Source organism: Homarus americanus, unplaced genomic scaffold (assembly GCF_018991925.1).
Source record: "Homarus americanus isolate GMGI-L3 unplaced genomic scaffold, GMGI_Hamer_2.0 scaffold45698, whole genome shotgun sequence".
Taxonomy (NCBI): Eukaryota; Metazoa; Arthropoda; class Malacostraca; order Decapoda; family Nephropidae; genus Homarus; species Homarus americanus.
This window is the reverse complement of record NW_024735554.1, coordinates 2,588,508-2,612,172: the sequence shown is the minus strand read 5'-3', so window position 1 is coordinate 2,612,172 and position 23,665 is coordinate 2,588,508. Positions and strand designations below refer to the sequence as shown.

The 23,665-nt window shown below is 36.1% G+C and overlaps 1 protein-coding gene across 4 annotated transcripts in view; it reads right to left on the bottom strand.

Annotated features, from left to right (window-relative positions):
* Nucleotides 1-18,573, bottom strand: part of LOC121871381 (endophilin-A-like) — a gene marked incomplete at its 5' end in the record, with an annotated part of 44,084 nt that extends 25,511 nt beyond the window's left edge. For 2 of the 4 annotated variants that reach the window (XM_042373604.1, XM_042373606.1), the window contains 2 exon segments: nt 505-585; nt 18,464-18,573. In XM_042373604.1, coding sequence (XP_042229538.1) covers nt 505-585; nt 18,464-18,573 — 191 coding nt within the window. 4 annotated transcript variants of the gene reach the window in all.
* Nucleotides 18,574-23,665: the final 5,092 nt, after the last annotated feature.

The following is a 23,665-nucleotide window of genomic DNA, read 5'->3' as shown; positions in this document are numbered from 1 at the left end:
AGGAAAGGTGCCTATGACACTACTGTGTGTGTGTGCTTGCAACAACAGGGCGAGGTTGGTGATCAGTGCTTTTTAAGAGTTCATAAGCTCACACAAATACTCTGTAAAGTGCGGGTAGCAACACTTACTGATATCGATATTAATGCATAGGGGTTCACATTGTTTTCATTGTTAAGTTGATTAATTTCATTCGCGAACATGGCAACTACTCCACAGGGCACTGTGCCATACCCCAACACTAAACCCTTCATTTCAAACAATCCAGGTCTCATATAACAAAAATAATGAACAAATTCTATTCCATCACAGACAAGAATTAACTAAATAGAAATTTTAGTATGCATTCTGGCTTTCATCAGATCTCCTGAGAACCAAAATTCATAATAAAAAATAAGGTTACATTGCTTGTATATTATCTGATAATACTGTATGAGGACAGTAGTGCATGAACTGGTGAGTTTAGTGGTGAGTGGATGTACACATCATAGGGGGTTTTGTGCGCACCTGGGTACTGGGGGGTGTGCGTGGGGGTGTGCACCGGAGAGCGGGCGGGCGAACCGTACGGGGACCTCTGAGGGGTGGTGGCTAGAACGAACCCCAGACCATTAATTGTACACACTTGGCACCATTAATGATCTCAGTACTGGCTACGTTAACACACAGTCTGGCTCATGACAGTTTAGCGCCAGTACCACTCACATTTTTATTTTAAATAATGTAGAGCCATAAAGTAATTTTTACTCCAAATTGGCCTGCACTATTTGTTCCCTAATAAGTTGACAATTTCATGGCAGCTATTAAATCTGTATCGAGTAAATATCTAGAGACATGTACAGTATTACCAAATTCCTTATTGTTAAAAATTGTTAAAAGATATTTGTGGAAGAAATAGATTAAGAAAAATTTATTTAAATCACGATGCACTGAGACAGTGCTCCAAGCTGATGGTGCCACAAGCTTTTAGTGGTTGTCTTGAAGCTATGCATAGTACTGTTGCTGCAATTTGGGTATGAAGAAGTTGGAATGCAAGTACAGCAATGACATCATTTATATAGTTGTAACTGTACATCACTGGCTGCCACTGCTTACATCCTAAACAGTTACAGCTTAAATATTAGCATTATTAGCACAGTATATAATTTATGTACATACCAATTTGATGTGTTAATGAATGATGATGCAGAAGCACTTGGTAAAAAGATAATGCTCTTAACTCTCAAGGAACCTTTTATTCCTAAAACTATTTTCTGAAGAGAATGTTTAAATGTAAAATTATTTTATTACTGCAGAATATAGTTCAACATGTATATATGAAACACTGAAACGCAAATTCAAACAAAAAACTGCGACATAGAGACTAATCTTTTTAATAAATCTGCATTTATGTCAATAAGTAAATTAACGACTTGACTGTATAAAGTTGTATTGATTTAGAAATATCAAAACAACTTACAAGTGAATGTGACGAGCCACACAGCAATATGCCAAGCACAATTACAGTACTTGCATCAACCCAACAACACAGAAAATACAGCTCTTTGTTATATGCTGGAACACTTTGAAACTGCATCTTTAGTGTCTGAATAAGGATATCTGTATTTTTTATTGAACACAGCAAGAGATAGAAATACTGTACTGTGTGCTGAAATCCAGTTGAGTTTTCAAAAGTACTGTAGAGCTTAAGGATGTCAATTTATGACTAATTCAATACAACATAAGAGTAATTACTAGATTTCTTCAAAGCAGCTCTAGTGTAGACTGGATGTAAAATACTGTACGGTATTATATGTAAACTCCTCAGTATTTTGGAAAATCCAAGAGCAATGGATGGGCCTGTTTTTACAATATGACCCTTCAATAAAACTGTAGAAATACAAAATTCCAGCTAGTGGACCCTGATATTACAGTCTGGATAACCAAGGTTCTTATCAATAGTCTAGGATTACCATAATTCTCTAGCTGTTAGATTCTGAATGATACGGAGTGTAGTTCACAACTTTCCCATTCCAAAGATAATGGTTTCAACATGTGGTGGTTCTGCTCCCACAGCTAGATCTTTAAGGTGTTACATACATAACTAACAGTAATAAACAATCAATGATTTAGTTACCAGTTCCTTAATACTGCAACCAAATTTTTTATCAATATGTTCTAATGGACCATTTGGTAATGTGTACTGTACTATAAACAAGATACAAATTAGTATGCAAGAATAGTGTTCAGGAGATCATGAGGTTAGTTGGGAACTACACAAACTCTTAATTGTCATTACTTTGTTGTTATTTTAGAAGTTAAACAAACTATAAAATGTTAGCTGCTAGGCTGGTCATTTAAAATCTATACAAAGATACAGAACTATAGTAAGGTAATCAATCAAGCTGGCCAGTTAGACTATACAAACTATAGTAAGGTAATCAATCAAGCTGGCCAGTTAGACTATACAAACTATAGTAAGGTAATCAATCAAGCTGGCCAGTTAGACTATACAAACTGTAGTAAGGTAATCCAATCAAGCTGGCCAGTTAGACTATACAAACTGTAGTAAGGTAATCAATCAAGCTGGCCAGTTAGACTATACAAACTATAGTAAGGTAATCAATCAAGCTGGCCAGTTAGACTATACAAACTGTAGTAGGTAATCAATCAGCTGGCCAGTTAGACTATACAAACTGTAGTAATCCATCAAGCTGGCCAGTTAGACTATACAAACTGTAGTAAGGTAATCCATCAAGCTGGCCAGTTAGACTATACAAACTGTAGTAAGGTAATCAATCAAGCTGGCCAGTTAGACTATACAAACTGTAAGTAATCAATCAAGCTGGCCAGTTAGACTATACAAACTATAGTAAGGTAATCAATCAAGCTGGCCAGTTAGACTATACAAACTGTAGTAAGGTAATCAATCAAGCTGGCCAGTTAGACTATACAAACTATAGAAAGGTAATCCATCAAGCTGGCCAGTTAGACTATACAAACTATAGTAAGGTAATCAATCAAGCTGGCCAGTTGCACTATACAAACTGTAGTAAGGTAATCCATCAGGCTGGCCAGTTCGACTATACAAACTGTAGTAAGGAAATCCATCAGGCTGGCCAGTTCGACTATACAGAACTATAGTAAGGTAATCCATCAAGCTGGCCAGTTGGACTATACAAACTATAGTAAGGTAATCCATCAGACTGGCCAATTCAACTATACAAACTATAGTAAGGTAATCCATCAGGCTGGCCAATTTGACTATTCAAACTATAATAAGGTAATCCATCAGGCTGGCCAGTTTGACTATTCAAACTATAATAAGGTAATCCATCAGGCTGGCCAGTTAGACTATACAAACTATAGTAAGGTAATCAATCAAGCTGGCCAGTTAGACTATACAAACTATAGTAAGGTAATCAATCAAGCTGGCCAGTTAGACTATACAAACTGTAGTAAGGTAATCCATCAAGCTGGCCAGTTGGACTATACAAACTGTAGTAAGGTAATCCATCAAGCTGGCCAGTTAGACTATACAAACTATAGTAAGGTAATCAATCAAGCTGGCCAGTTAGACTATACAAACTGTAGTAAGGTAATCCATCAAGCTGGCCAGTTAGACTATACAAACTGTAGTAAGGTAATCAATCAAGCTGGCCAGTTAGACTATACAAACTGTAGTAAGGTAATCAATCAAGCTGGCCAGTTAGACTATACAAACTATAGTAAGGTAATCAATCAAGCTGGCCAGTTAGACTATACAAACTATAATAAGGTAATTCATCAGGCTGGCCAGTTTGACTATTCAAACTATAATAAGGTAATCCATCAGGCTGGCCAGTTAGACTATACAAACTATAGTAAGGTAATCAATCAAGCTGGCCAGTTAGACTATACAAACTATAGTAAGGTAATCAATCAAGCTGGCCAGTTAGACTATACAAACTGTAATGAGTAATCTCCAGGCTGGCCAGTTGACTATACAAACTGTAGTAAGGTAATCCATCAGGCTGGCCAGTTAGACTATACAGAACTATAGTTAGGTAATCCATCAAGCTGGCCAGTTAGACTATACAAACTGTAGTAAGGTAATCAATCAAGCTGGCCAGTTAGACTATACAAACTGTAGGTAATCCATCAAGCTGGCCAGTTAGACTATACAAACTATAGTAAGGTAATCAATCAAGCTGGCCAGTTAGACTATAAACTATAAAGGTAATCAATCAAGCTGGCCAGTTGGACTATACAAACTGTAGTAAGGTAATCCATCAGGCTGGCCAGTTCGACTATACAAACTGTAGTAAGGAAATCCATCAGGCTGGCCAGTTCGACTATACAGAACTATAGTAAGGTAATCCATCAAGCTGGCCAGTTGGACTATACAAACTATAGTAAGGTAATCCATCAGACTGGCCAATTCAACTATACAAACTATAGTAAGGTAATCCATCAGGCTGGCCAATTTGACTATTCAAACTATAATAAGGTAATCCATCAGGCTGGCCAGTTTGACTATTCAAACTATAATAAGGTAATCCATCAGGCTGGCCAGTTAGACTATACAAACTATAGTAAGGTAATCAATCAAGCTGGCCAGTTAGACTATACAAACTATAGTAAGGTAATCAATCAAGCTGGCCAGTTAGACTATACAAACTGTAGTAAGGTAATCCATCAAGCTGGCCAGTTGGACTATACAAACTGTAGTAAGGTAATCCATCAAGCTGGCCAGTTAGACTATACAAACTATAGTAAGGTAATCAATCAAGCTGGCCAGTTAGACTATACAAACTGTAGTAAGGTAATCCATCAAGCTGGCCAGTTAGACTATACAAACTGTAGTAAGGTAATCAATCAAGCTGGCCAGTTAGACTATACAAACTGTAGTAAGGTAATCAATCAAGCTGGCCAGTTAGACTATACAAACTATAGTAAGGTAATCAATCAAGCTGGCCAGTTAGACTATACAAACTATAATAAGGTAATTCATCAGGCTGGCCAGTTTGACTATTCAAACTATAATAAGGTAATCCATCAGGCTGGCCAGTTAGACTATACAAACTATAGTAAGGTAATCAATCAAGCTGGCCAGTTAGACTATACAAACTATAGTAAGGTAATCAATCAAGCTGGCCAGTTAGACTATACAAACTGTAGTAAGGTAATCCATCAGGCTGGCCAGTTCGACTATACAAACTGTAGTAAGGAAATCCATCAGGCTGGCCAGTTCGACTATACAGAACTATAGTTAGGTAATCCATCAAGCTGGCCAGTTAGAGTAATCCAAGCTACTATACAAACTGTAGTAAGGTAATCCATCAAGCTGGCCAGTTAGACTATACAAACTATAGTAAGGTAATCAATCAAGCTGGCCAGTTAGACTATACAAACTATAGTAAGGTAATCCATCAAGCTGGCCAGTTAGACTATACAAACTGTAGTAAGGTAATCCATCAAGCTGGCCAGTTAGACTATACAAACTATAGTAAGGTAATCAATCAAGCTGGCCAGTTAGACTATACAAACTATAGTAAGGTAATCAATCAAGCTGGCCAGTTAGACTATAGAAACTGTAGTAAGGTAATCCATCAGGCTGGCCAGTTCGACTATACAAACTGTAGTAAGGTAATCCATCAAGCTGGCCAGTTAGACTATACAAACTATAGTAAGGTAATCAATCAAGCTGGCCAGTTAGACTATACAAACTATAGTAAGGTAATCCATCAAGCTGGCCAGTTGGACTATACAAACTATAGTAAGGTAATCAATCAAGCTGGCCAGTTAGACTATACAAACTATAGTAAGGTAATCCATCAAGCTGGCCAGTTAGACTATACAAACTATAGTAAGGTAATCAATCAAGCTGGCCAGTTAGACTATACAAACTATAGTAAGGTAATCAATCAAGCTGGCCAGTTGGACTATACAAACTGTAGTAAGGTAATCCATCAGGCTGGCCAGTTCGACTATACAAACTGTAGTAAGGAAATCCATCAGGCTGGCCAGTTCGACTATACAGAACTATAGTAAGGTAATCCATCAAGCTGGCCAGTTGGACTATACAAACTGTAGTAAGGAAATCCATCAAGCTGGCCAGTTGGACTATACAAACTATAGTAAGGTAATCCATCAGACTGGCCAATTCAACTATACAAACTATAGTAAGGTAATCCATCAGGCTGGCCAGTTTGACTATTCAAACTATAATAAGGTAATCCATCAAGCTGGCCAGTTAGAATTTGAATTAAATATGGTAATAGCTTTTGTGTGTCAAGGAGGTGAACTGAATTTATCTAAGTAAGAATATACCTATACAAAATGCTGCAGTGAAAATTTTTCTCTAAACCAAATTAGACTGAACGGAGGTGGGAGGGAGGGGAAACAAATTGATACACTGTACGGCTTTGGCATACCGCTTGATGCATCGTCACATCTCGGGCAGTCACCCACTTGCTGCACAAAACCTTCACTTACTGACAAAATATCCTTAAATCATGTACACCAAGATTAAAATAAAAATCCCTTACACAGCAACAATGGAAGATGTGGAGTAGTTCATTAAGATTGTATGTTCATTTCATATTTTGATTAGAAAGAAATATAGATACAGAGTCTTTGTTTTGTATAATTTAAATCTACTTTAATGTACACCCTTTAACAGTATCTCATTTATTTACAGCAGTCTTTCAAATCTTTGCTAATTCTACTAACATTCGACAAATTTTAGTATAAATCTGAGCTTGCAGTTTGATGAAATCCAATTCTTTCTTAAGTAATTGGTAAATGAATATATTTCATACTTACCTTATCCCCCCAAAAATATATATACATACAGGTATATATACTGCATATAGTATCAACTAAAATAAAATTACACAGCTGCTTTTGGATGACAATTCAAAACTTCAATGGGAACTAAAGTGACAGCATCTTTCATAACTTTTATATTTGTTAAAATACTGTACTGGAGGTATTATTTCAAAATTCAAATTTAGTTACAGTAAGACAATTAAACATTATCAATGATGTATAAATAGAACAAAGCCTAAGTCTAAAGCTCTGCACTATAATACAAGCAAAGTAGTAAAATCTAAAGTCCATTTCCTCACTATGCAGCTCAGCTTTGAGAATCAGGCATGGGCTTATGTACATACTGAAGCAGAGAAGGAATGAGGTGTGTAGGCCTAGCTAATTTCTCACATTTCTAGCGGCTGCTCAACTTTCATTAACTTTGAAACATAAATCCAAATCAGGTATTAGAGGCCCACAAGATTATAAGACCGCTCACCTGAGGGAAGCCGGTTCTCACAGTCGAATTCCATCAACTTAATGCACATCAAAATTGACTCTAAATTTGACTGGGTCATTGGCTGCTATATTTTTCATGCAAACTAATATCCTTAACCAAACTTTGAACTGTCACAACCCAACCATCATCCATACAAATTTTCTTATCTGTCAGCTCAGGGTTTCTTCATACAAAACTAAAATAGCTTTTACAAGCTCCTGTGGTTGTTACAAAAAGCAAACAGAAACCCAGAGCTGCCTTCAAGCTTACATGGCTGTTTTGAAATGTAAATAAGTTACCTTAGCTGCCATGATTATTATGAAACACTTTCCTTAGTCATATAAGTTGCCTTATTCCCATGATTTTGATATTTTTACCTTTTTCCATCCATTGTTAGTTCACAAGAAGCTGTAACTGGTTTTTAAAACTCTTTTACTATGGAATCAAAACATTTGCTTGCAAATTCAATTAAAAAGCTATTCCAATAAATACTGATACAATGACCATTCTATTTTAGTAGTAGAACCTTGATAAATCGGACTAATTGAGGCAGACCCCAGTCTGAAAAATGCACAAGTCGGAAAAAAGAGAATATATGGGAGGGGGCTGGAGATAACACTGTTTAAAGAAAATCAGTTGATGTTATGTTATTACTGCACTTCAACAACTAAGGTCTTTAAGTGTATAACAAAGTTATTAAAAGAATATTACATCAACAATAAAAAAAATATGAAACAGAACTGTCTGGGTTGAAAATCAGACATGCAAGTCTGGTTGTCACCGAGATGATTGTTATTTATTGTAAAGCGTTCTATGTAAATAACCACAGAATTTGTCTTATGAATAAATAGAAAAGTGTATACATACTGCACAGTACTATAAAGATAAAAATAAGAACAAATAAGTGTAGGAGTATATTGTATGTGGAAGACAAACGTTTATCTGGGAGCAGCTGGCAGAGAGGAGGGGGGCTAGCATGGGTTGCTGGCTTCCTCCCCCCCTCTCTCTCTCTCTCCCACAAATTCCTTTAACACTTCTGTATGTAATTTCACCTTAATTCTCATATAATTTAGGATCATTGGTGCCAGGTTGCTAATATATTATCCTAAAAGAATCGGCTTTCCTGAAAAAAGAATCCCACACTGAACACCATGAGTCATTTGTTTGCAAAGGGCACACAGCTGATTGGCTTACCACAATGTCTGTCTTCAACACTTAGTAAATTAGTACAGTACAGTTGTGTACTTATCATCACGTAATAAATAATATTGCAGTGTATTTATCACCATTTAATAAATACCATTGTAGTGTATTTATCATCACTTAATAAGTAATATTGCAGTGTACATTATTGTGTATCTGCATATACCCTGGTTTATTCATTAATCATTTGTTTAAGTGTACCAGAAGCCAAAGAGAGCCATCATATAACACTCAAAGGTAGTAAATAACATTGTTAGGAAGTTATTTTCATATCAAATACTATACAGTGTGTTATAGTGGCCTCTGTTGTAAGCTGGTCTACTGAAAGCTCTCACATGAAAGTATCTTGAGTAAACAACCTTCTGATACAGCTTATCCTTTTATTTCCAAGTCATATTAAAAATTATATACAGTTCAGGTATTGTATTTTCTCTCTATTACTGAATGTTATATTAATCGTGATGAACCATAAACCATAAGAGGCCATAAATAAATAAACCTGACTAATGTGGTAACACCTGATCAGCCCCAGCCTGCATACATACTCAAATGTCTTAGTTCTTAGTAGGCCTACCATATAGCAAATCTCATTAGACCACTATGCAGTATTCAGTAAGTGTGGTTCATTTCATAAGAACTTTTTAATTAATATTCCCCATTTCTTAAAACATGGATTATTTTTATTTTTTTTTTTTTTTTAGTTTTTCTGGTGATGAGAGCATCTCAGAGTCCGAATAAAGAAATTTCCGATATATTGAACTCCGATTTATCAAGGTTTTACTGTAGAAATAATAAAACCAACCAGTGGTTCTATAGAAAACATTAAAAACATGGTTGCTGGTGAAATTAGACTGATGCTTAACAAAAACAATAACAAGCACAAACTTTTACTGAAGTAAATTTAATGGTTCTGCTGAAGACATTGAAAATGAGGCTCTAAGCTTGCCCTGTACATAAACCACATATATGACCAAACATACAGAATTACAGTATCATTATTTCCAAGTAATTACTGTACCAATAAAAGCCATTTTGCAAGTACAGTACATATTACATTATTCATGAAATGTTCCACCAGTACTGTACCTGACATTCTTGAATGATATGAGAGATTTACAATTTACATCTTGATTAAGTAATATTTATGTAGTGTATGAGCACAGTATACACCATACAGTCCTAAATGATCACATAATCCGTTTTGAAAAGTAAACTGCCTTAACCAACAGTTCCAATGGGCTATATTCATATACAGGAATCCCCCGATCTATGATCTCCCTATCAGAGATATTCAGCTATAACAATGGTGTATCAAGACCATCTACGATGTAAACAATCCCATGAATGATGGTCATCTTCCGGCCAAAGCACTTTACAGTTACAAAAATATAACAAAATCACTTCTCAGTCACCATAACAGAGTACAATGTTAGTGATGCCCTCTCATTGTCAGATAAAAAAGACACACTAAAACACTGACAAGTAATAACACATGATCGTGTTTTTGCTGTGTGTGTTTTTTTTTGCCTTACACTGTGTGATATTTTTAAAATATCATTAAATACTGTAATATTGTTTTGTTCTTGTTTGGAAGTATCATTTTAGTTTATTTCGTTATTAGGATAAAACCACCATGTTATATATTATGTTCAATGTTGTTTCCTCTTTGAATTGTTACAACATTTGCTTTTGTGTTATTTCAGATATGAAGTGAAACGAGTCAGTAAAGTTTGGATGTAGCAACCAAGTGTTTTATTTACCACACAACGAGAGGACATCACTAACATTTTACGACAAGTTCTTTCACTCTGTTTTTGTGAACAGGAAATGAGCAGTGCTCTTAATGATGTGGTTAGTGTTGTTTAATTGTTTTATGTGTATTAGTATTGTAGATTTTTTCCGGCGATACATGTGGGTGTTGGACTGACTGGGAACGTATCCCATTGAACCCCATGTTTTAATGACCCTGATCTACAATATTTCCCATAGCGATGGTTTTTTTAGAAACCTAACCCCATTGTAAATAGGGGAATACCTGCACTGTATAAGGGACTTCAATACAACTTCCCTTGAGCAAACCCAGTTGGTCTAGCCCTAAAATGAGGTGTGTCAGTTTCCACTTAGATTCAGTGGTTGTGCATAAGCTTCCACTTCAGTTCAGTGGTTTTTAAGCAGAAGTTACATGTAGGATTTTACATGGTTACTATGGAAACCAAGTAACAGCTCATACCAGAGAAATAATCACTGAGAAGCTACTAAAAGGAATATCTGAACTAAGTCTAACTAAACACAATCTAGTGGTTCTAATGACTCTAAATGACCAAAGGCAGATGATGCAGGACAGGTGATGGATAACTGACCATCTCATAAGTTCACCTTCTTCTTTAGGGAAAAATGAAGCTGTGTTACAAGTATCATTGTCAATCCTAAAATGCCAGGAATATTATTTTTTCCAAGATGAACAGCAATGCAGTACAATGCAAAAACACAAGCGTTTAGATAATTTGGTAGAACAACAAGAACTTACTTAAGACTTGAAGCAGATTCAAGCACCATATTATTAGTTAGTACAGCCAAACTATTACTTATTAATGAGTAAGTTCAATATTACCCTCCTAAGGAAGTGCTTCCCTCAATCTCCCCTTCCATCTTCTTGCCTTCCCTTCTTTTTACACAGTACTGATTTTTTTTAATAAAAAATTCCCTCCAAGTCTCATCAGCTGACCTAGCCTGCATTGGTCAGCTGATTGTGTGGCATCTCATGCTGTGCAAGAAAAAACCATGTTTCACTGCATGTTGTCTGAGCAGCAGCCAGTATCACTAGTGCACTTTTGTCACTCTGAAATCATCATCAATGTTCTATGGCCATTTTCCATGCTTGTGTGGGTTAGCAGTGATTATCTGATAGCAGCTTTCCATGTTGCATGGTCTCTTGCAGTCTCTCCTATCAGGTTCTTTACTCTAATGTCATTCTTACAACCTCTCCCCATGTCATTCTTGGCCTGCTCTTGGCTCTCCTTCCCTCCACATTTAAGCTCATACACCTCTTGACCCAAATGGTCTCATGCAACCTCTCAACATACTCCAACCATTTCAACCCTGCCATTATGCAGAACTTTGCCAATAGTCTCAATACTCAGCTTCTCTCTTAGCTCTGAAAAAGGCTTCCTGTCTTTCAGTATCACATTGCAAATTCACCTCACCATTCTTATTTCGCTTTGCTCAACCCTTTATATGTTATCCTCTTTAGCTGTCCATTTGTCACTACCATACACATCACGCTTCTCATCCCAGCTGCATACACATTTCCTTTCATATGAAGGAGGGTCCTCTTGGTGTCAATAAAGGCAACTTCTCCCTAAACTTTCTCCAGCCACTTCTGACTCTTGCAACTGAGCAGGTAACAAAATTTATCAACACAGTCCAGGACACATTGCCAATGTTTAGTTTCACCAGCCTTGCTCTGGACACATGGTTACCTGCACATATAGGACAATTAAAATCAGCAATATCCTGCAGTTTACCATCTCCACTGCACCTCTTCTGTACCCACCTTCCACCCTCATTGCACACTATTGAGTTGCTGCCAACACTTTTCTCACAGACAGCACATGGCCATTTTCCACCATGGGTCCCTCACCCATAACACTAATCAATGACTTTGTTTTTGCCACATTCCCTCTAAGGTCCTTCGACTCTTACTTCACCCTTCCACTTCTTAAAATTTTCCACTGCCTCTTCAATACTATCTGCTGTCAGCATTGATGGACCCATACTTTTACTTCAAATTCCTCACCTTTTACTTTCACAATGGTTTTTGAGCCCTCATTTCTCATCACCCACTTTACTACATCACAAATTCAACTTTCACTCGATCCCAAATATTAATTATTTTGATATATTAAGCAGTCAACAGTTTATAATTTACTCAGGTACAACTGTCAGAGTCCACAAAATGGAAAACTTTGATTTTGTTGTGGCAGCAGCAGCTTACATATCTCATGTAAATCCAACTATACACTTCAGATTATATACTGTTTTGGTGTCTCTCACACCTTCATGAAACTGGTATATTAACACAGTAGCAGAGAGCCTTTATATATACAGTATATGTCATGATCTGAGTATGTAACATTAACAACCACCTGTTCAGTGACCTGATACTCTCTCACAGGAGCAATGACACCATACTCCCTTGAAGGGATAATCAATTCTTTCTTTAACCTTAATAAATTATAATCTATTAAAATAAGGTTGATTATTACAAAGGCTAGGGTTGGGCACAGAACTAATGAGGCAGGAACCAACAATAAGTGCTTTTATATGACTAATTCCCCTGAAGTAAGTTAAGTGTGTGATAAACCTGTTCATTCCAAGGATTTTACAAAACATATTACTGTACTCTTCCCTGCAGAAGTAAGATGATGATGATATATAACACCAAGGAGATCACATAAAGATAAAGAAATATATGTGTTACCATGTAAACATGTACCGTACAGTAGAGAAACTGGTAGATACCTAAGTAAATTAACTTCTGAACATAAGAGATGCTGGGGTAGAGAATGATAATTGTGATGCATTGTGATATGTTAGGAACTTCATTCACACAAGTGATTTTAACAATGGTATATTAGTCTTTAGGTAATGGCCATATATATAAAGAAAGAAGGATTAAATCCAACCTGCTCAGTTATATAAACCACATTTAAAATTTCTGATAGCCAGTTTTTATTAAATAAAACAATATGTAATGTAGTTAATGACTTAGGATTGCTCACTGTGAGTTAGTTCATTATGTTTTACAATTCCTTACAAAATACCAGGTCATACAACAGCTAGTGTTTGGTAAGATCACATATTCAAGCAAGTCTCTGTTACTCTATCCGTGTATTACCACTTGAATAAGGATATTCGAGACACTGAAAAAACTGTATAAATGTCTGCCTTATTTCTACATATCTATATGCATATATTGTACTTTCAATACAACAATTTTACAGACTCCAAGAATTTGGTGTCACAGAGTCAATATAGTGTACAGTGGCAACAAAACTATACTCCCAGTTTTCTCTGGTTATTTTTTAAAGCTGGCAAAACTTAATCCAAGATTTATCTCTATTACATATGAACAGTTGGTGTGGCTGACTGGGCAGCATGATTGACAAGTCCTCTCTATATGGAACATGATGCATATCATGGTTTGAAACATCCCAATGTGGTTAAGGTGGTAAATTATATTTTTGTTCAATCCAGAATGAAACATCTAGCTTTATACCTAGGTATGTAAATGCCAGGCATTAACTCGCAAGGCCAACATACAGGCAATTAAAACATCTAATAATTACTTAAATACGTAATATTAGGAGGACAAGTCGCTACCTGGCATTTAACTGCAATTCTCAAAACCCCCTTCCCCACCCTCCATCACACACACTGCCACGCAAATTAAAACCGGCTATTTCATAGTATTACTACAACTCTCAGTATAATTAAATCATGCACCAGGAAACTCAGGATCAGTCCTCTCCAGGCCTGCCAACTGTTAAAATTACTGGCTAACTTGACTCTCCATTACCCACGTGTAACTTTAATGAGTGAGGTTTCACTGTATGGTATTATCAAATTTCAATTTCATTCATAAAGTAAATTGAAATTAATTTCAGTTTTAACAAATACAGTAAAAATAAATGGAAGCCAAGTTACTGTCAGCTTGACATACCAGTACTCAGCCCACCCTTTAAAAACATTTCCTTTCACTGTAGTAAGTGTACAGTATATACAGTATATTTTCAAACAATAAATATAACAATGTTGTAATGTACAGTATTATGGGACAATTCTAGTTCTCCTTTACTGTACAACATAATTAAACTGTAATTCAGCTACCTATTTATCTACAGCAGGCATGGGCAGCCCACGGCCTGAACCATGTCTTGTGCAGTCCTCAGAGTGATTAATAAATTCTATTTAATGTGGCCTGCAGTTCAGGTAGATGCAGCCAGTTTATAGTGAGTAAAGCAATATTTATGAAAAAGAATTATCTTCACACACAATTCATTAAGGTTTCATCACCTAAGAGTAAGTAACTATGAAAATGTAGCAGTAAAATAACTTTAAATTGTCAACAAAATAAACATTTTAACTTGTGGGATTTTATGGGCCAAATTCAGCGAGGTCTGATGGATTAGCTGCTATGTGGCAGTGGGTCACTTGGGAATTAACTAAAGTAGTAGGTAGTAGGCAGCTAGAAAACAGGGAGGTACTACTGCCTGGGAAGATATTGGAAGCATAATGTGTTGTCTAATGGTAGACCCTGCTGCTATATGGCATCACGAAAATTGTGACCAAGTCCTAGGTTTCTGATCTGACTTTCTGCCTCATTTACACACAATTGCAGGGTCTCAATTGTTTCTCTTACTTTGACATCACAACTTACATATATTGTTTCTCACTATTGACCATTTTTGTTTTTTGTTTTATGGTCCTTTATTATTATTTTATTATTATTATATTTTTATATTTTTGTTTAATTTTCTTTTACAATATCTACTGTATTAATTTTAATTAATTACTATTATTATTATTATTATCATATTTTTGACCTCAGGCCCTGATGTGGTCATTGACCTGTGCCCTGGTGAGCTAATCCCGTAAAAAAAAAGTCCTAGTGGGGTTACGAGCGATGGTCACCTGGGTCAAAGGTAGAAGGTCTCTTCCTTGTTGACAGACTGCCTCTCCATAGTACCTCATCCTTCATGCCTGGCTGTCTGTTCAATCTATTTATTCTTGGTTTGATCATATATATATATATATATATATATATATATATATATATATATATATATATATATATATATATATATATATATATATATATATATATATATATATATATATATATATATATATATATATATATATATATATATATATATATATATATATATATATATATACATACAGTGGTCTCTCGGTTAAAGAGAGGTTTGATTAACTTAATTTTGGTTAATGAATTACCTCCCGTAAGGATCTTCAATTCGGTTAACGAACAAAACTTCGATTAACGAAAACCTTACAACAAACACATTTTGTTGTGAGCATCAGCTGATGGGCTAGTCTGCCAATTCAGTAATCTGTTCTATGTTTACATTCGTTTCCAGTGGAGTAAACATCAAGAAAGTTGTGCTCTTTAATATTTTTGCATTTTTTATATTAAAATTATTAGTCCTTTTAAAATTTAGTAAACATATTGATAATATATACAGCACAGGGAACTAGTTTTTGGGTGCATGTACAGTACAGCTTTGCCCTTAGGACTGTGTGTGCATGTAAATGAGTAAAAATAAATTAATAAAATTACATATATGAGCCAAAAATATTAGTTGAAAACTTTATGTAGACAGAGCTTGGATGGTTAAATTTGTTGTGTGCATCAGCTGATCAGCACAACAAAGAGTGTTTCTCATAAGGCTTTCGTTAATTGAAGTTTTGTTTGTTAATGGAACTGAAAATTATTATGAGAGCTAATTCGTTATTTGAAATTTCGTTAATTGAGGGACCACTGTACTTAAAAAATTGCTATGACGGATTTGTTTCCTAAATGGAAAAAATACCGATTGTAAACTGAAAATATCGTAAGGTGGACGTGACCATAAACTGTTTCATTGTCTGTGCTAATAATATTAACATTACTTTCGGGTTAGGTAGAATATAAAGTTTGGTGGCTTGCCCCTCAGAAAAATACCTAAATCATAATGCGGCCCATGACTGAGGAAAGGTTGCCCATGCCTCATCTACAGTATGTAACAATATATTTCCTGTACATAAGACATATTTCAGGTAGATGCAACTTATCTTAAAGCTGGGTGTCGCATTCTGGGTTGAACAAAAATATATACGCTGTACCTGAGAGAGAGAGAAAGAGAGAGAGAGAAAGAGAGAGAGAGAGAGAGAGAGATTATGAACTTCAGTTGGCGAGTTGTCCGGTCTTCTCAGACTATTCCTTGACGCTGGGTCATGCAGCTCGTTAACTCAGGGTGTGGTTGTTGTGTTGGCGACAGTTTCTACACCTTAAACAAATTTACGCCTAGGTGGCCCTTGGGCCAGCCATCCTCGTTACACGAGGGGCAACCATTATGAACTTCATCTCAATAGGAAGAAAGTTATCTTGTACATAACATAAAATACGACAAAAATGGAATACAGTAATTAGATTTCCTAACACCTGAGCATAATTCAATCCATCCTGCGCATCAAAGAAGATAAGAAGATACAGGGTACTGAAAATAGATCTCATTAAAGAGAATGAGAAGTTCTGCCCAGCCCAAGAAGCAACATCAATTGTAGAGATGTAATTCATCTAAAAAATATACAAATATAAATATACTCATATAAATGCCTGAAAAGATGCAAACAAATGTGCAAAGAGAATGTTGTGTGGAGTTACTGTATGGGGAAAGATACATAAGTAAATTGTACAATACACAGTATAAACAAATGGAACCAGTAGGAAAGAGTCACCACTTACTGCTTGTTACCCATGATAGTTTTTATCCAGCTATACAGGAGACTCAACCTTGCATGCCACAAATGTTAAGTAGCAGAATGATGTTCACAAAATCAAATGATGGGTGGCAGATAACAAAAAGGATCAGCAGCCATGTTAAAAGAGGAATAAATACCTTGACCACATGTAATTAATAATAAAAATATCACAGTGCATAAGAGTGTTGCAGTTCTCACGAAATTGTTGAGGTGTAAGACCAAGAGGCATATGAAGTGGAAAGTGATTGTAAGGAACAACTTACAGGGACCCAGGATGGCGAGACAAGAGTAAAGCAAAATGAATCTCATCCAGTTACTTGCCTCAGAACTGTTTCCCTCACCATTCTACTTCCTAATAGAAGCTGGTTTTTGTATTAATGATTCTCCAACACCTGCTTCACAAATTCTGTTGTGATATATAGACAGAAGGGTAAGCAGACTAACCCCCAGATAGCTTTATTTTGTTTTCTTTAACATTAACCTGAATTAAGCCTCCATACATGAAGTTTAAGGAAAGAGCTACAAATATATAATAATGTCAAGCAATTTTCACCTTCCTGACACTCCATCATTATTCGATCTTTGACTGGTCACCAATATTTTACAATCATTCATTTACATCTCATAAATACCCTGACTTTTACTGATTACTTTATGTCAGACTTTGGGAAGCTACAATGTACTTATAAATTTCATATTACAAGAATGTAATGCTACGAGAAGAGGGAAGGGGTCAGGGAAGAGCACCATCCAAACCATATTTCACACTATCCGATCCTTACAAGGATGATGGTCAGTTGGTCACCCCAGCCACCACACCACATCATTCTTACTCTCAACTATACAACTAGAACTTAAGGACATAAATTCTGGTATAGTTTCAAGTGCAGGAGAGTCATCAATAAAAATTTTCCATATCTTAATATAGAGAAATATAATAAATCAATCTCTCAAGTAGTGATTCACTTGTATACACCAACAGCCTCAGAAAAATGATGGTCAAGGACCTGCATGTATTCACATAGTGCAACAGAAACAAGCAGTAAAGAATGACCCTGACCTAGGGATCACCAAAACCCGATACAACGAGGAGTCAGGCGAGCATCATAGAAGGAAGAACAACACTGATGAGATAACTGTGCTACAAGATAATATACATGTCAGTACTGAAAATATTGAATGTCAGCTGAAAAAATCATAATTTTTTAGTATACTTTCATACCAGTAAAGCACAAATAAGATTTAAAAGATTAAATTCTGCATTCTTTATAAAAAAGTTCTTAAATCAAAAACTTCTCAGCCTAAGTAAAAGCTTCCTGGCAGAAAGACTAAAAAACCATCAACATTTAGAATATAATAATTTCTTTGAGGCCAACCAAGACTTAAGAATGATATTATATGAAACTTAAAAAGGTGGATAAGTTGAATAAATGTATTTGAGGATCTTACCTGTAACATTGGTAGATGGCAAACCACCATTCAATGTGTCCATCACTCCTAGTTCTGACAGAGTCTTGGGCACAAAGTCTGGCTTTGGCACACTGGCTGCTTCATTCTTCCTGTACAGTAGTTAGCAAAATATGACATTAATAATAATAATGATAATAATAATAGGGTAATAATACCTGTAATACAGTAATATTAACAAGTAATAATAATAATGATAAAAATAATCAAAATTCTACTACTATTACTAATAATAATAATACAGTGATATCTCTGTTAGCCGATACAATTGGGGCACAGCAATTCCGGGAATGAAAGATTTCCAGGTAATGAGATGACTCTCTCAAAGCCGGAGAAAAAAAGATCCCTCATCCCCGGAATTTTCTGGGTAACGGAAAAATATTCTTAGAAATTCCAGAAATTGCCCATTACATCATCTCTCGAACCCAGAAAAATATCCCCATCCCCCAAATTTTCCGGGTAATGGAAAAATTTTATCTGAATTTCCAGAAAATGCTCCTGATTTTCATCTTTCAAACCTGGAAAAAAACTCCCCCATCCCCGGAATTTTCTGGGCATTGAGAAAATACTGTAAAAAAAAAAAGAGCGCCTTGCACAAAAAAGCTGCCAGGCAAGGGAAGCTGCTGGGCTAATGAGCGGTAATGCGCATCACCAGTAAACAAGAGTCGGAGCTTGACGGTCCTTTTGTTTTCACACATCTGAACAGGAACAGGAGAAAAACTTTCTCAGGTTTTTTACGGCATTTTTGAGTTCCTATTCAACATGAGCAAGAGAGCAAGTGATGGTAGTGCTGGTTCAAAAGCTAAAAGAAAGTGTATAAGATTAGCCAAGAAACTATATGTGTTAAAACAATATGAAAAAGGTGAGAGGTCTGTGGATATTTCGCGTGCTTTTGGGAATGGAGGAATCAACAGTGAAAACTATTCGTAAGAATGAAGAAAAAATTAAAGAAAGTGCTCTGTCTACAACTCCGTTAAGTGCAAATAGAGTTTGCCAAAGCAGGAGCGGGGTTATGGAAGAAATGCAGAGACTTTTAAGTACAGTATATGGATTGAAGACAAAAATCAGAAGCATACTCCATTGAGCACTGTAATTATTAAAAAAAGCCCGAGCATTGTATAATGATCTTAAAAATTTAAGTAAAAGTGAAAGTGCTAAAACAGAAAAGCTCAGTGCGAGTCGAAGCTGGTTTGCAAGGTTCAAACAACGCCACGGATTACATAATTTAAAAGTCACTGGTGAGGCAGCAAGTGGTAATTCATCTGCTGTTAATGCTTATCCAGAAGAACTATGCAAAATAATCGAGGAAGGCGGCTACTTGCCCAGTCAAGTTTTTAACGTTGATGAATCTGGACTACTGTATATTGGAAGAGAATGCCTTCCCGGACATTTATTTCCATCGAAGAAAAAGCTGCTCCAGGACTCAAAGCAGCCAAAGATGGTATCCCACTCCTCTTGGGTGGTAATGCAGAAGGTGACTTAAAACTCAAACCTCTCGTTGTACAGTATATCACTCTGAGAACCCTAGAGCATTCAAAGGTGTGTGTATGTGTGTGTAAACAAACTTTACCAGTAATTTGGCAGTCAAACAGTAAAGCATGAATGACAATGACTCTTTGTCGATTGGTTAAAAAAAAAAAAATTGTGCCCAGCATTAAAGGAATACTTTGCCAAGAAAAACATAACACACAAGGCACTGCTTATATTAACGAATTACCTTCCATAAGAATCTTCAATTCGGTTGACGAAAAAAAATTCGATTAACGAAAAAAAATTCGATTAACGAAATCCTTACGAAAATCACGTTTTGTTTTGAACATCAGCTGATAAGCCGAGGTACTCAGCCAATTCAGTAATCTCCTGTATGTTTACACTCGTTTCCAATGGAGTAAATATCAAGAAAATTGTGCTCTTTAATATTTGTGCATTTTTTTATACAGTATTAAATATATTGGTCATTCTAAAATATAGCCATCCAAGCTCTGTCTACATAAATTTTTTCAACTATTATTTTTGGCTCAATATATGTAACTTTATTCATTTATTGAAACTCATTTACATGCACACACTGTCCTAAAGGCAAAGCTGTACTGTACATGTAATCAAAATAATGTACAAAATGATAACTAAAATTATTGTCTAGTGCAAACTATGGCATGTTTACATTCAAATTAATCACTATCTTATAAGAATTCCAGCAATGCACATTAAATACACCCCGGTCACTTCTATTAAATTTTATAAGCAAAAAACAAAAACTCAATCTAAAGGACATAAATTAACAATTAAATACTTCACACCACAGGCGCCAACTGTCACCCTTCCCTCCCTCCCTCCCTCCCTACCCCCACCTTCCCGAGAAACGTTTGGGGGAAAGCACTAGGCTTACAGTTTTAATCATATATAATATCTCAGACTAAAGTTAGGAGAATATAATTTGTATTGCTGGAATCCTTGCAAGACAGCGAATAATTTGAATATAAACGTCATATATTTTGCACAAAAGATAAAATTTTTGCTCTCTCTAATAAAATTCTTAAATTAGATCTAAAATTTTTATGTCTAATGCAAATTATAGCTTGTCTATATTCAAATTAATCACTATCTTATAAGAATTCCAGCAATGTAAATTATATTCTGCCCTGGTCATTTCTATGAATTTTATGAGCTGAAAACAAAAACTCAAGTAAATAAACAAATTATACTACACCAGACGCACTATCTGTCAATCAAAATACACCTCACCTCCCGCTCCCCCCTCTTCCCACACTGACTGGCTGGCTGGCTCGCTCCCTCGCTCCCTCCCTCCCTCCCTCCCTCCCTCCCTCCCTACCCCTGCCTTCCCAGACAAAAGTTTGGTGTTTTCGTTAGGCTTTAAAGTGTTTATCTTATATAATATCTCAGACTAAAGTTAGGAGAATATAATTTGCATTGCTGAAATCCTTGCAAGACAGCGTATAATTTAAATATAAACGTCATATATTTTGCACAAGAGATAAAATTAATCACCTGTATCACATTACAGTAGTGATTTAAGAGTTCTAGTGTATATGTACGATATATATAGTGATTTAAGGGACATTTAGGGGAATATTAGGAGTGTTTCTGACTTTATGCATTTTTGGCTTTACTTTGTATATACTTTTCTGTGAGCTGGAACCAATTACCCAATATCCCATTGAAACAATGATTTCGGTTAACGAAATTTTCGGTTAACGAATGACCCTCTGGAACGAATTGAGTTCGTTAACCGAGGGACCACTGTATTATTTTATTTTCAATTTTGTATTTTTTATTAAAAAAATTATTTAATATGAATTATTATTACTATTACATTTTTCCCCCCAGGCCCAGATGTGGGTCAGTGACCTGTGCCCGGGTGGGCTAATCCCAGTAAAAAAACAAAAAAACAAAAAAAATAAAACATGGTGACGTCAGTTGAGGCCCCAGTAGCTTGATGATGGTCAGGTCGGCCCTGGGGTTCACAACCTTCCCGACCAGTGGGACCCATCCGGGAAGGCCCTGCTTTAACATTATTGTCAACTGATTTCATATGAGAATAAAATAATAGAAAGAATAAAACAGATCCAGAGTGAGAGAAGTTATTACTTTGTGCTGTTAAAGTAAGAGAAACAATTTAGACCCAGCAATTGTGTGTAAATGAGGCAAAAAATCAGATCAGCAGCTGTACACTGTACTGTACTGTACATTCTGTAGGCATAGTGTACACTGTCCAATTTCCCATGTACAGTACGTACTGTACATATTGTAGTTTCACAATTACTAAATGTACAGTACAATATACATAACTGTTATCACTTTTTACATCTTAACACTGCTTTAACACTGTATTCTTAACTGGTTGTGTCCTGGTGCAGTACTGCACAACACAAATTGTATGCAAAGACAGCAGCAACCGAAGGAACAACCTTCTACAATGGCAGCAGAATATGAACTAAGCATGTGAGCTTACGACCTAAGTTACCTAAGCAGCTAACATCATCCACGCGCCCGCCACGCGAGAACGCGTTGGAGCATGATGCAATTTCTTGGAACTCCTGAAGAATTCATTCCTATGCCCAAAATAGAGAGATTTTTCCAAGAATTTCTCGGAAGGCTCAAAACTTTTTTTGACTATTGGAGAGTTCTGAGGTTCGAAGATTTCGGTTAATGGGGAGATTACTGTACCTGAATTTGAGCCATCAGACATTATAATAAATCTTCAGTTGGTAGTAAAACAAACCACAGCTTGTGGCATTAACAATTAATAATAAAAATACAAAAATTAGAAACAAGCTTGACCATGGAGTTAGATGGAGTGATATTATGAGAGAATATTGTATTGGTGCAAGTACAGTACTGTTCATGATATAAATAAACAAAAAGGACAAACTGAGATCTTTTACTAAAAATACTGCTGGCTCAATAAATGTGGCAGTAAAGGAAAAGCCGATTTTTATAAAAAAATAAAAATAAAAAATTGTGATATAGTCCAGAATGCAATGTCTAGCTTTATACCTAGATATGTAAATGCCTAGCATTAACTCGCCAGGCCGACATACAGGCAATTAAAACATCTAATAATTACTTAAATACGTAATATTAGGAGGACACGTCGCTACCTGGCATTTAATTGCAATTCTTAAAACCCCCAACCCCACCCTCCATCACACGCACTGCCACCTTCACCTCTTGCCCTAGAGCGAGCAGTAAACAAATGTCAAGTCGCGAGGGGTGGAGATGAGGGGGATGTCGACATCGCATTCTGGACTATATCACAAAAACTGGATTTTAGAAAAAAAACGGCTTTTTTTTCAATCCAGAATGCGACGTCTAGCTTTGAATACCCGAGCAGGAGGTGGAGAGGGAGGTGACATTGCATATAAGGCTCCGCTAGCTTAGGTTCAGATTATGATTATAAACTGTTTGGAATATTTTCCAATACAGCTCCTCCCCGACTTACGAAGGGGTTAGGGACCCAAATCCAGGTCGTAAGTCGAAATGGTCGTAAGTCAAAAATGCTTAAATAATACATAGAAAATCTAAAATGGGTGTCTCTTTTTCTTCTCAGTACCAAAATTTTGGTACGACTGAGGCGGTCGTATGTCCGGGTGGTCATAAGTCGAGTAGGTCGTAAGTCGAGTAGGTCATAAGTCGGGGAGGAGCTGTATTAGGAACATTTAC